Source organism: Podarcis raffonei, chromosome 12 (assembly GCF_027172205.1).
Source record: "Podarcis raffonei isolate rPodRaf1 chromosome 12, rPodRaf1.pri, whole genome shotgun sequence".
Lineage (NCBI taxonomy): Eukaryota > Metazoa > Chordata > Lepidosauria > Squamata > Lacertidae > Podarcis > Podarcis raffonei.
Window position 1 is genome coordinate 25,105,499 of NC_070613.1, and position 13,200 is coordinate 25,118,698.

At 46.8% G+C, this 13,200-nt stretch overlaps 1 protein-coding gene across 3 annotated transcripts in view; it reads left to right on the top strand.

The window, feature by feature from the left end:
* The window catches only part of ITGA8 (integrin subunit alpha 8), a 128,803-nt gene that overhangs the window by 70,094 nt on the left and 45,509 nt on the right, over positions 1-13,200 (top strand). For all 3 annotated transcript variants that reach the window (XM_053409513.1, XM_053409512.1, XM_053409514.1), the window contains exons 21-22: positions 4,303-4,395; positions 7,600-7,679. In XM_053409513.1, coding sequence (XP_053265488.1) covers positions 4,303-4,395; positions 7,600-7,679 — 173 coding nt within the window. The remainder of the gene's footprint in view (positions 1-4,302; positions 4,396-7,599; positions 7,680-13,200) is intronic.

Below are 13,200 nucleotides of genomic sequence, written 5' to 3' on the forward strand. Positions count from 1 at the left end.
AATAAGCCATGTGTTCCTACAAAAGGGGAAATAAAGTCATTCCTAGTGTGTAGTAAAAGGCTAGTGTGGCTAAATATTTGGAGGTGTTAATGGATTAGTAAATGTGACATGGGGAACTGCCAATAGAACATGTGTCAGTTGTTCTCCTTTGCAAATACCCAGGTCTTTATTCTCCGATACAAGAATAATTTCTACAGTACAATTTCTGCAATCTTGCTGTCCTTTGAGCTAAGTGGGTTTAAAATATGGGGAGGAACTGAGCTTTATCCATTAGGTCAGTGGTGTGAAGCTTCTTGGGTGTGCTTTGTTTTCATTAATAAAGGTAAGGAACAAAGGGCAAGCAGAAAAATACTGTGAAGAAAACACACAAAAGACTAATGCATGCTACCAAGTCTTACAGAGACTTCATATTCATGGATGAGGCATAAGGGTCACCTAGTCAGTTCTGTGTAAGTGGTCCTTGGATGGTCAATGAGAGTGATGAATAGGGTTGACATGGGCAATTTCTGGTCCTCCAGATATTACTGGACTGCAGGTCCCATCATCCCTGACAATTGGCCATGCTGGCTGAGGCTGGTGGGCATTGGAGTCCAACAACATCAGAAAAAACACAGGTGGAAAGGGCCTCGTGTGCTGTGGCACCAGTGTTCTTTGAAACTTACTCCCTCTTGAAGGACTTTGGAGAAGCTGCCATGGGCACCACACACAGACCACAACCAAGTACACCATTCTACCTGTTGGCTACAACAGACTGCTTCTTTCAAGTCTAATTTCAGTGGTGGGTGAGATCCTGTGGGTGCCAGGAATGGCCTCTCTGGGCACATATGTGCTCCCAGGAGCCACATTGGTGACCCCTGCCAGGAACTAGTTTCCTACATAAAGTTAAATTAGCTGGCTGTTATGTAAAGCACAGGATTCCTCACATTTCTGAGCCACTGTATGTAAAAGTGCAATCACTGGGGCATGCACAGTGCCTCATGTTTTTCCGAAGTTCTGCCGTATACATTCCTCATATGATTTTATTTCTCTAGCTAACGATGCCAACGAATTAAGGCAAAGAAAGACAAATAAGTCTGGTTTTTTTTTTTGTTCAAGCCCCTATTATGCAACTTCTCCTATCTTGCAGCTCCCTGTTCTTTCTCCCTCTGTTCCCTTGTGTTTATACAGATGACCTGGCTAGAGAAAGGAGGCCAGAGATAATAATACACAGAAAGATCAGAAGTGTCTTTAGTCTAAAAAAAGAAAAAAGGTAAAAAGAGCACCATCAAAGCAACAAAAAGTAGCCTGTGTTATGGGGTGGATAGAATGCAGGGCCGAAAGTCAGAACACAGGGGTGGCAGGGCCCTAACTTCACAATCCTTGGATGCATTCACAGTACTTAAATTATTGCATTTTTACAGCTAGATGTGCCCTCAACACTTTTGGAGCATCCATCAGCAGCAGATTTCTCTGGGTGATTGAGAAAAACACAATTCTTTAGTAGAGTGCTAATTACTTCTGTTCTCTTGAGCAGAAATCAGTTGAGTCCTTTCAGAAAGTGAAGACAGATGTGACAATTTAAGAGCAGCCAAAGAGGTACATTGGTGCTTCCCTTCCAGTAAGAAAATTAAAACAGTTGTGTGTATCTTCAGAGAGCTTCGATTTGAATGGGGATAACCTGTTGGTTATAGGTAGCCTATTGGTTAGTGCCTGTGATGTCACCACATGCCAGGGGTTGGGAACCTTTTTTCAGCCCAAGGGTTGCATTCTGTTGGAGGATGCCTTCCATGGGTTGCATGCCTGTGGGCTGAAGCCAAACATGGGCATCACCAGAGGCAGAACTGGGCTGTGCAGTGTACCATACTTTTCCATGTATAGATGAGGATTTTTTACTCTAGATTAATGTTTAAAAATGGGGGTTGTCTTATACATAGATAGTGCATAGGGGGACGGGTGATTGGTTGCAGCCATGAGTTGCAGCTTGTCAGCGGTGATTTGGTGGGTGATTGGTGGCTGTGGGAAGGGCTGCTTTGGATTGGCTGCTGCTGCGGTAATTGGGTGGTTGATTCGTTGATGTGGCAATGGCTGCTGTGGATTGGCTGCTGCTGCGACAATTGGACGTGATGAGCGGGCAGACGCTTGTTTGCTTTTACGACGCGAGTGATTGTCAGTGTTTATCTGACGGCTTAGTGATTTTCTGCATTCCCTCCCAAATAAAGCTCAACAACATCGGCCACCTCCTCCTATTTTCTTAAATTTGAGCCCCCCAAAATCTTATGCACGGAATAATAATAATAATAATAATAATAATAATAATAATAATAATATATTATACCCCACCCATCTGGCTGGGCTTCCTCAGCCACTCTGGGCGGCTTCCAAAAAAAATATTAAAATACTGTAATACATCAAACATTAAAAGCTTCCCTAAACAGGGCTGCCTTCAGAAAATACGGTATGTGGCAGTTGCCTTTTGCACAGAAGGCGACACTATAGCCATGCAAAAGCCAGAGGTTTCTACATACCAGATGCATACAGAAATCTCTGTCCCCCATCCAGGCAAGCAGAAAGCATTCCCACATTTCAGGGGCACATTACAGCAAGGCCCAATGCACAGAACAGCGCCAGGGATTAGGGGGATGGCCTGGGCTGAGGTTCCTTAACACCTGTTACATACCTTTCCTCCTCCAAATCCAGGAACTGTTTGACAACTGCTCTTTAAATGTTTGTGAGTACCTTTTGTAAGGTGATGTACGCATCAGGAGTGAGGGACATTTTTGCTACTGAGGGCTGCGTACCCTCAAAGGAGAACTGTCTGGGGGCAGAGCCATGGTAGGCAGGGCTGGTCCCCCACAAATGCTTCCTCTCTTAAGATCATCACTACAGCACACTCTTTGACTCTCACACCTGCCGTGATCCATCCATCCATTTGCACACACATCAATTGCGCACCTACACAAACCCACAAAAGGGACATTTTTGGATGCCTTTTCGACACACAGATTCAAGTTGAATTCACACTTTCAAAGCACCCAACTCTCCCTGTCTGTGTGTAAACAAGTGAGGCTGTGGGACCAGAATCTGTGAAAGTCCATCTTAAATGAAAGGCACCATTCACTATCTTCCCTTCTTGAGGGCTGCTAGGGACCTGAGAAGCTGCCAAGTCAGATGTTTGGTCTTATCTAACTCAGTACTGTTGACGCTGACTATCAGCAACTCTCCAGGGTTTGAGGCAGGCATCTTTCTGATCCTTGTCTGGAATTGTATACCTTCCAAGTGCCCCATTCAAAATGGGACATCCCGTTCTTTCACGCGAGATCTTAGCAGCCATTTTGAGTGTTGTAATCTTGCGTGCTCTCACACTGCACTCTCATCCCTGAAAAAGCGCTTTTGGGGGAGGGGCGAGAGCGATGCGCAGATCACATGACTCACCTGAGAGCGTGTCCTGTAAGACACATGTCCCAATTTGGGGCTTGAAAAAGTTGGACAGTATGGAATTGTCAGGGGTTGAACCTGTGACCTTCTGAGTGCAAAGCAGTTTCTCTACCACTGAGCTATGTGACTTATGAAATATTAAAACCCCAATATGGGGACCACTAACTGTTTCACATGATACACATAACATTTGAAAGATTCCTATTCCCTGCACTGGCCCAGAGACATGCAGACTCTGCAATCTAGCCTTGTGTATCCACCATCTGGGGATGGTGGCTGTGTTGATTTGCAAGTGTGGCATGTATAGACAGCAGCACTCAGCAGGGGTAAGAAACTTTTATTTAATTGTTATGCCCACTGCATGGAGAAAATGCTCTGACAGTCTCGCCAAGGGGGAACCTTCCATTTCAATCAGAAGCACAAATGTCACCACTGAAATTAATATGGAAGTGAAAACGATACTTTTCCTACTGCCATTGGAAAAGGTAAATTATTCTTGCCCACTTCTGCAAAGCTCTTGGGCATGGCAAACAATTTCTTTTGTCCTAAAGCTCAACTCCGTTCCGATAGCTGTACACAGACAATGCAACTTTGCTAGCAACTTGGCTTCACTCCGTAGATATTTTCTCTTCGTATCTGTAGTGAAAGAGCAGATATAATGCAAGAAATAAATATGTAAATCTTATTTTTTCCTTCCAAAAAAAGAAAAGACAGATATATAATTCTCTTCAAAGTGTCAAGCCTTCCTTAAGCATGAATGAAAGATTGGGCCTCTGTGCAGGTGTTTGAGATCAGGAGTAATCTTGCCATCTAAAAGCCATTCATTTTGCCAACAGGATACATTCTGGATTGACCTTTGACCTCCCTGTTGGTGTTCTTTTGTTACAGGCCTTGCGCGTGCTGAGCTGCGATTACAAGATGGAAAATGAAACTAGAATGGTGATTTGTGACCTCGGGAACCCCATGGCAGCTGGAACAAATGTAAGACAACACCAGAAACATTTGCTGATTTTTATCAAATTGAATTGTTTGGGGGGGAGTTAATGGAAAACTGCCTCAATTAGGGGAATTTGTGTCAATAAGAGGCAGCTTTAAAAATAGATATATTTGGCCAGGAAATGGTTCGTATAATAGAAGACAGCGTTACATTATATTTTTTAAAAGATAATAGACTGATTGGTTAACTTATTTATGAACCAGGCCACAATCCATTTGAAGTAATCAGCTCATATTCTGGCAAATTAATTGGACCTGAGTACTTAAGTGCACACTTGTCTGATTGCTTTCACTGAGATTTAGACTCCAGTCCTATCCATTTGCCTGATAATAAACCCATTGAACTCTAAGCCTCACTTAATACATTCTATAATCCTTGACAATGCAAACCTTTACATGTCTATTCAGAAGACATGTGAAAAATGGCACTGTCAAGGATTATTCCAACATACTCTGGTTTACATCACTTCTGAACAATTACTGAATGTAGGTACATACATCTGATTAGGAAAGGAATGTCTCCACTAAGGACAATTCACTTGAGAATTTCCACGGTCTGATTATATTATTTGTTTTGTGATGGGTGGAAACACTAAAATATGTTACTCTTGATTGTTATCATGGTTTTGTTTACGTCAGAGTCATTTGAATCACAACTAACATTAGAAGTGCATTTATTTGCAGACAAAAATATGAGTGGAAAAAGCAGCAATTGCTGGTACCCCCTTGGTATTTTCTGTGATGGGTTGGACTTTAAGATCATTATATATGACTGTTGTTGTTGTTGTTTTGCTTGAAATGCCACGGAATATATAGATAATTCAAGCAAACTTAACTGTATGTGTTAAAAAATGAAAGTGTGTTTACCTACATTTATGGCATTGGGGTAAAATGTATTGATGGATAAGTTCCAGAGAAGTGATTATCGGGTTGGTTGGAACAGCTCCCCTATGAGGATGGGGTTTTTGTCAATTAAAAAATAGGTGTCTGGGGGGTGGGGACAAGAGAGAAGTGTGGAATGTTTTTACGCCTTCTCTCATAGTGCTGGAACCTGCAGCTATCCTACGAAGTGGAATGTTGGAAGACTCAGGGCAGACAAAAGAAGTGTTTCTCCGCACAGGGCATAGCTAAACTGTTGAATTAACTGCAGATGCTGTAACAACAGCCACCAAATTGGACAGCTTTAAAAGGGGGATTATGAAAATTCATGTAGGATAAAGGCTATTAATTGCCATTAGTCCTGATGGCTGTTTACCACATCCACTGTTGTAGGCAGTGTGCCTCTGAATACCGCTTGCTGGGAATTGCAAATTGAAATACTTTATTGTCACTTGTACAACTTGTATACAGTGAGATTACACAAGCACCCCCCACTCAGCTCTCTTAGTCTTAATTCCCCTCGTTTACTGACGCACACCCACCAAACCCGAAAGTCAGTTGCTCTGTTGTTAACTTTTCATTCAGCAGCCTAAGAGCCCACAGATAGAAGCTGTTCTTTACCCTGTTGGTGCGACTAATCATGCTTCTATATCTTCTGCCTGAGGGCAGGAGATCAAGAAAGTGCCGGCCAGGGTGTGAATCATCCCTGAGAATTTTCCTCACTATCCTGAGGCAACGTTCTTCCGCTATTTCATCCAGCAGATTCACAGGACAGCCCATAATATCTTGTGCTGTATTCACCACCCTATCTAGGCACTTCCTATCAGTATATGTCAAACCAGCGTACCACACCGTGATGCAGTATGAAAGGACACTTTCTATTGTTGACCGGTAGAAGGAGATCATCAATTGTTGATTGACATCTTTCTTCCGCAATACTCTGAGGAGATGGAGTCTCTGTTGGGCTTTCTTAACCACCTGGGTTGTATTTATTTACCAAGTTAGGTCTTCACTGAGATAAACTCCTAGGAATTTAAAGGAAGATTTAAATGGGGGAGAGTGCTGTTGTACTCAGGTCCTGATATCAGGCTTTCCATAATTATACGGTTGATTACTGCGTTAACAGGATGCTGGACTAAATGGGCCTTTTGATCTGACCCCAAAGGGCTCTTTTTATGTTCCCACTTACTAAACTGAGTAAAACGTTGTGCGTTAGTCTCTGTGGACTTTTATTGGTGGCATATGTGAACCTCATTTGCCTCTTATTACCAGGAGTATCAAGGACCAAAAGCCACCTTTAAAAACTGTCGCCACGCAAAGGTGTCATCTGCTACTCATTAGTAACTTACAACAGGAGTGTAGTTTTGTTCTATGTAAAGTCTCAAAGTGAGGCTCATGTGTTGATCATCAGGACTGTAGTGCATATTACCTGTATAGGGAAGCCTTTTAGTATGTAATGTTTTATTGTGTTTTTATATATGTTGGAAGCTGCCCAGAGTGGCTGGGGCAACTCAGTCAGATGGGCAGGGTACAAATAAAAAAGTAAAAATAAAATAATTGTGTGTGTGTGTGTGTGTGTGTCGCCCAACTGGCTGGGTTTCCCCAGCCACTCTGGGTGCTCCCAACAGAATATTAAAAACACGATAAAACATCAAACATTAAAAACTTCCCTAAACAGGGCTGCCTTCAGAAGTCTTCTAAAAGTCAGATAGTTGTTTATTTCCTTGACATCTGATGGGAGAGCGTTCCACAGGGCAAGCACCACTACTGAGAAGGCCCTCTGCCTGGTTCCCACACTTCTCGCATTGAGGGAACTGCTGGAAGACCCTCAGAGCTGGACCATAAGTGTCTGGGCTGGATGATGGGGGTGGAGATGCTTCTTCAGGTATACTGGTCCAAGGCCCAGTTATTATTATTACCTAAGTTATGACTTTGGGGCCGGTGCATTAAAAATATAAGAAGAACAGGCCAGAGGCCTGTCTAGTCCAGTATCCTGTTCTCATAGTGGCCAAGCATATGCCTAAGTGAAGCCTTTAAGGATATGAGGACAATTTTCTAATCGTATACAGCAAGTCTGGCAATCTTATTTCTTTATGGAAAAGAAGACCTATTGGCTCTTGAAAGTTAGTAGATGAGCAGGGAGTGGGCAACCACAGCTTGAAGAATTATTTGCAACCCTGTACATTTGGTATACCTTGCATTTCCAAATGGTACTACCTAGTGTCCAATTTCGACCAACTGAGAGCTATCACCTTTAAATGTAGCACAATCAAATGCTCACAGTTCTAATTAGTGAATTTTGACTCCTAGTTTTCTACAGGCATCCGGTTTACCGTTCAGCGTTTTGAAAATGCTGAATTCAGCATCCAGTTTGAACTGCAAGTGAGAAGGTAAGCTGTGATCCAGGAGACTCAATCTGAGTATTGAAAAGCACATGGAGCTGAAAGAGGAAGTAGGAAAGAGTGCTACTTTCCCGACTTCCTCCTTTAGCCATACATAGTTTTCAAGGGAGAAAAGGGTAATCGCATTCACCACCTCATGACCAAGTTGTTGATGTGTGTGTGTGTACATGTTAAAGGCTTTAGGAGCACCAAGAAAAGACCGTGAGCCGTTGAGGTGCCATGTTGGTAATTTCTGCTCTATAGTGTATATTTAGCAGAGGGATATTGTCAGGGAACTGCCATCTGAGACGCAGGAGGTGAAAGGGCTCACGGAGGGTGAGAGAGACCATTCAGCTGAGGAGGGAACCAGCAGGGGGAGAAGTGGAGTTCCAAGGGAAAGTGAGTCGGAGGGAGGGCTCAGAGACACTTCAAGCGAGAACAGTGGGGAGGTTTCAGGACCTCCTATAGGGACACCCACTCCTCGCCGGAAACTGTCACGCCGAGAGTCCAGAAGACGCGGTTCCGTTAAGGAGCTTTTATGCTGGAAGAAGTTCCGTAAACGCCCACTGTCCGATTCAACGAGCGACTGATGGAGCCATGCTTAAGGAGCTCTGTCACAGACAGAGGTTTGTGGACTTAGCCAAACTCTGAGGGACTAGGATTTTACGCACAAGCAGCTCACCATCCCATCACAGCAATCGGACAGTCCCTGAAAGCAGCTTGTGCAGAGAGGCATCATGAGCAACCCAGCCGGAGCCGGGGGAGCAGGAGGAGCTGGAGAGGGTCCAAGCCTGGAAGAAAGGTACAGGGTGTTGGAAGTCCAGCTAGCACTGCAAACGGCGAGGCTAGAGGAAAGGAGGGCGCAGGATGCAGAAAAGGCAAAAGGCGCTACACTAGCAAGAAAGATGCCAGGATTGGTGCAGAAGTTTGGGGGGGACCCCAGGAACTACCAAGCCTTTAGGACAGAGATGCAGTATGCTCTCGAACTGCAGTTTAACGACTTTCCCGACGAGGCATCGCGAGTGGCGTTTGTGATTGGCCATCTCGAAGGGGGGGCGAGAGACTGGGTTAGACCCCTGATGGCAGGGAATAGTGAAATGCTGAAGGACACGAGGAAGTTTTTTCGCGCCATGGATTTGATGTTTTCCAGCGAGATTGAACAGGGACTGGTGCGCAGACAATTGATGGCTTGCAAACAGGGTAGCCGATCGGTTCGTGAGTACTGGACTGAGTTTACAATGTTGATACATAAATTGGGGTGGGACCTATCGGCGGAACCCATTCACATGCTCTTTGAAGAGGGGCTTTCTTCGGAGGTGAAAGACGAACTTTCCCGGGCGCCCAGGGCGGAGTCTATGGACCAGCTGACCAAATCAGCGCTGACCATTGGAGCGCGCCAGGAGGCAAGAGCCTTGGAGAAGCGGGAGGGGAAAGGAGAGCGTTGGAGGGATTTCCGCATTCCAGAGATTCCAGAGCCAAGTTTCCCGCCAGGAGAGCCGATGGAAGTTGGAACAGCACGCGCGCGCGCAGTTTCAAATCCCAGTGAAGGGAGGAAGAAGGAGGGAAAGAGCGCCAAGAAATGTTATCTCTGCCAGCAGCCAGGTCACTTTGCCAGAGTCTGCCCGCAAAGAAAGGAATGGCAAGGGATGGCGGGAGCTGTTGGGGGGAAGGAGGAGGGAGTCCAGGAGCCAGTAAAAGCCAACGCCTGGCTGCCACCGTCAGGGCACTGCAGCCAGGCCAAGGAGCAGTAAAAGTGCCCACTCCGGAACCTCCAAGACCAGCCCTAGTAATAGAGGTGTTGCTAGAGCTGGCAAACGGATACCCACTAAAGACAAAGGCGCTGTTGGACTCAGGCAGCTCCTGTAATTTTATGAGTAAGGAGTTTGCAGCTGAACACCAGATACAGATACTCCCTTTAAGCAACCCCCTGCAGGTGACCACGATTGATGGGAGGGAGCTGTTGGGAGGAGAAGTTAGCCTACAGACCGTCCCAATGGTTATGAGGGTGGCCAGGCACACCGAAAGGATAGCGTTCAATGTGGCCACCCTGGGAGGGGCTCCCGTCATTTTGGGAATGAGCTGGCTAGCGTTGCATGACCCGCTAGTGGGCTGGCATCAGAGAGTGGTCTCCTTTGGGTCAGCACATTGCCTGGAACACTGCAGAGAAGGAAAGGTGCCAGAAGGGGCAAAAGCCTTTCTAGCAGGGACGGAAGTAATGGACAAAGGGAAGGTGCCCAAACAATACGCTGACCTGAGCAAGGTCTTCAGCGAAAGGGAAGCAGATAAACTACCACCGCATAGAGACTTTGACTGCCAAATTAACCTGGTCCCTGGGGCCCAGCTCCCCGTGGGCAAGCTGTACGCCATGTCAGACAGGGAAATGCAGGAGTTAAGGGAGTTTATTGATAAAAACCTGAAGAGAGGCTTCATCAGAGAGTCCAGAGCGGTGGGGGGGAGCCCAGTGTTTTTTGTGGACAAAAAAAACACGGATAAACCCAGGCTTGTAGTGGACTACCGGCGGCTAAATGCCGTGTCAGAACCAGTGACTTTCCCCATGCCCAGGATTGATGACATTTTGACCAGGGTGAGGAAGGGAAAGATATTCACGAAACTGGACCTGAGAGGGGCATACAACCTGATACGAATAAGGAAAGGGGATGAATGGAAAACCACCATGTTCACCCCTTTGGGGGCTTTTGAATATTTAGTTATGCCATTCGGATTGCAATCAGGCTCCGCCTGTTTTCAATCGCTCATGAACCATGTCCTGGGACCTTTGCTCTACAAGAATTGCGTGGCCTTCCTCGATGACGTGCTGATATATTCAGAGAATGAGGAGCAGCATGTAAAGGATGTCAGGGAAGTGCTGAGCCAGCTGCAAGCAAACCAGCTGTGGGTGAAATTGGAGAAGTGTCAGTTTCACACCAAGGAGGTGGAATTCCTGGGGTACCGCTTATCAGACAAGGGATTAGCCATGGATCCAGGCAAGGTCCAGGCGGTGCTGGAATGGAAGACACCGAAAACGAAAAAGGATGTGCAAAGGTTCTTAGGGTTTGGGAACTTTTACCGTAAATTCATCAAGAACTTTGCCCACTTAACAGCTCCCATCACGGACTGTCTAAGCAGCAAGAAGAAATTCGTTTGGACGGCGGAGGCGGAGCAAGCATTTGAGGAATTGAAAAGGGCATTCGCTTCGGAAGAACAGCTCCTGCATGTGGATTTACAAAAACCCATGAGAGTGGAAACTGATGCCTCAGACCGGGCGGTGGGGGCGGTGCTGCTTCAGCCAGGGAGCAATAAGTCAGAATGGAGACCGTGTGCCTTCTTTTCGCGTAAGCTGAACAAATCCGAGAAGAACTACACCGTATATGACCGAGAACTACTCGCCATTCACGAAGCGTTCCGGAGATGGAGACATTTACTAATTGGCGCACAGCATAAGGTGCAAGTGTGTACGGACCACAAGAATTTGGAGTATTGGAGAACGGCACGAGTGCTCAACCAACGACAAGTGAGGTGGGCCCAGGAGTTCTCCAAATTCCATTTTGAAATCTGCTATGTGCCAGGTCCAGAAAACATCAGAGCGGACGCTCTCTCACGCAAACCTGAATATTTGGAGGGGGAGGGAGCGCCTGAAGAGAGACATATTATCCCAGAGGACCACTGGGTGTGTGGGGCGGCCTGGGTGGGGCAAAGAGAACTGGTAGAGGGAACGGTAAATGATGAATACGCCCAGGATAAGCTCAGAGGTTTAAGGAGAGAGGGAGAAGACCCCGGAGGTTTTGAAGAAAGAAACGGGGCATTGTATTACAAAGGGGCACTATATATACCCGAAGGGGAATTGAGGGGGAGAGTACTCAAACAGCTGCACGACAACCCCACAGCGGGGCATTTTGGGCAACACAAGACCATGTGGTTGGTGACCAGGGAGTTTTGGTGGCCCAAGGTGAGGGAGGATGTACGGGAGTATGTGAGAAGGTGTGACCAATGCCAGAGAGCCAAAGGAGAAAGGCGGGCGCCAGCGGGGTTATTAGAACCGTTACCCACACCAGAACGACCGTGGGAGGCGATATCGATAGATTTTATGACTGATCTGCCTAAATCCCAGGGGAAAACCGCCATACTAGTCGTAGTAGACCTGTTAACTAAGATGGGTCACTTTGTAGCTTGCTCACATGCAGTCACGGCGGAAGAGACAGCGAAATTGTTTGTAGAACATATTTTTAGGCTGCATGGCGCCCCCTTGAGGGTGGTCTCCGACAGAGGGAAACAGTTCACGTCCAGATTCTGGAGGAAACTTATGAGCTTGTTGCACGTAGAGGTCAACTTTTCGACTGCCAGGCACCCTGAGACCAATGGGCAGGCGGAGAGGGCAAACGGTATCCTCCAACAATACCTGAAGTGTTATGTCAATGACAGAGAGAACGATTGGATCGAAAAGTTGGCGCTAGCGGAATTTGCTTACAATAATGCAGAGAATGTGTCCACCGGGATGAGCCCCTTTTTGGCTAATTATGGGTGCCACCCCAGGGCGTTTCCAGGGGGAGGAGGGGAGAGATGGAGTGTTCCGGCCGCTGAACATTTTGTAGAAGAAATGGAAGCGATCCATCGTCAACTCCAACTCAACTTAGAAAGGGCCAAAGAAGAATATAAGAGGCAGGCAGACAAGAGCAGAAGGGAAGGTGAAACCATTAGGGTGGGGAGTCAGGTCTGGCTATCAACCCAAGGGTTGCCGTTCAAGGGGGGTTGCAAGAAATTGAGACCCAAAAGATTGGGACCATTTGAGGTCATCCAACAGGTCAACCCAGTGGCTTTCAGACTCCGGTTACCGAACCACATGAAACTGCACCCAGTATTCCACAGGTCATTACTGTCACCATATAGGGGGGAAGGTGAAGGGGTATCCACACGGGGGCCAGCCATAGAAGAAAGGGAAAGCAGCAACCATGTGGCGGAAATCATCGACTCCAGGTGGAAGGGTAATCAGGTGGAGTATTTGGTCGCGTGGGAAGGGGAACCGGAGTCGGAAAACACCTGGGTGACGGCAGAGGAGGTCCGTGACGAGATCTTGATCGAAACGTTCCACCAAAGGTTCCCCAGGAAACCTCAGCCAGTAGCGAGGTTCCGGAGGGAGTACTTTGGCACCACCGACGATGAGGAGGAACTGGAAGGATTCAGGGAATCGGAGTTGGAAGAAGGAACAGACTCCGATGAGGAGGAGTACTTGGAAACCGGAAACAGCAACAGGTGGAGGGAAGTGTTCGAAACTTCGGAAGATGAGGGAGGTTCCTTCAGGGGTTTTGCTCCCTCGCCTCCCGCAGAGGAGGGGAGGGAAGGGGGTGAAGGGGGCCCTGGAGGGGAGGTGGATGTCAGGGAACTGCCATCTGAGACGCAGGAGGTGAAAGGGCTCACAGAGGCTGAGAGAGAGTATTCAGCTGAGGAGGGAACCAGCAGGGGGAGAGGTGGAGTTCCAAGGGAAAGTGAGTCGGAGGGAGGGCTCAGAGACACTTCCAGCGAAAATAGTGGGGAG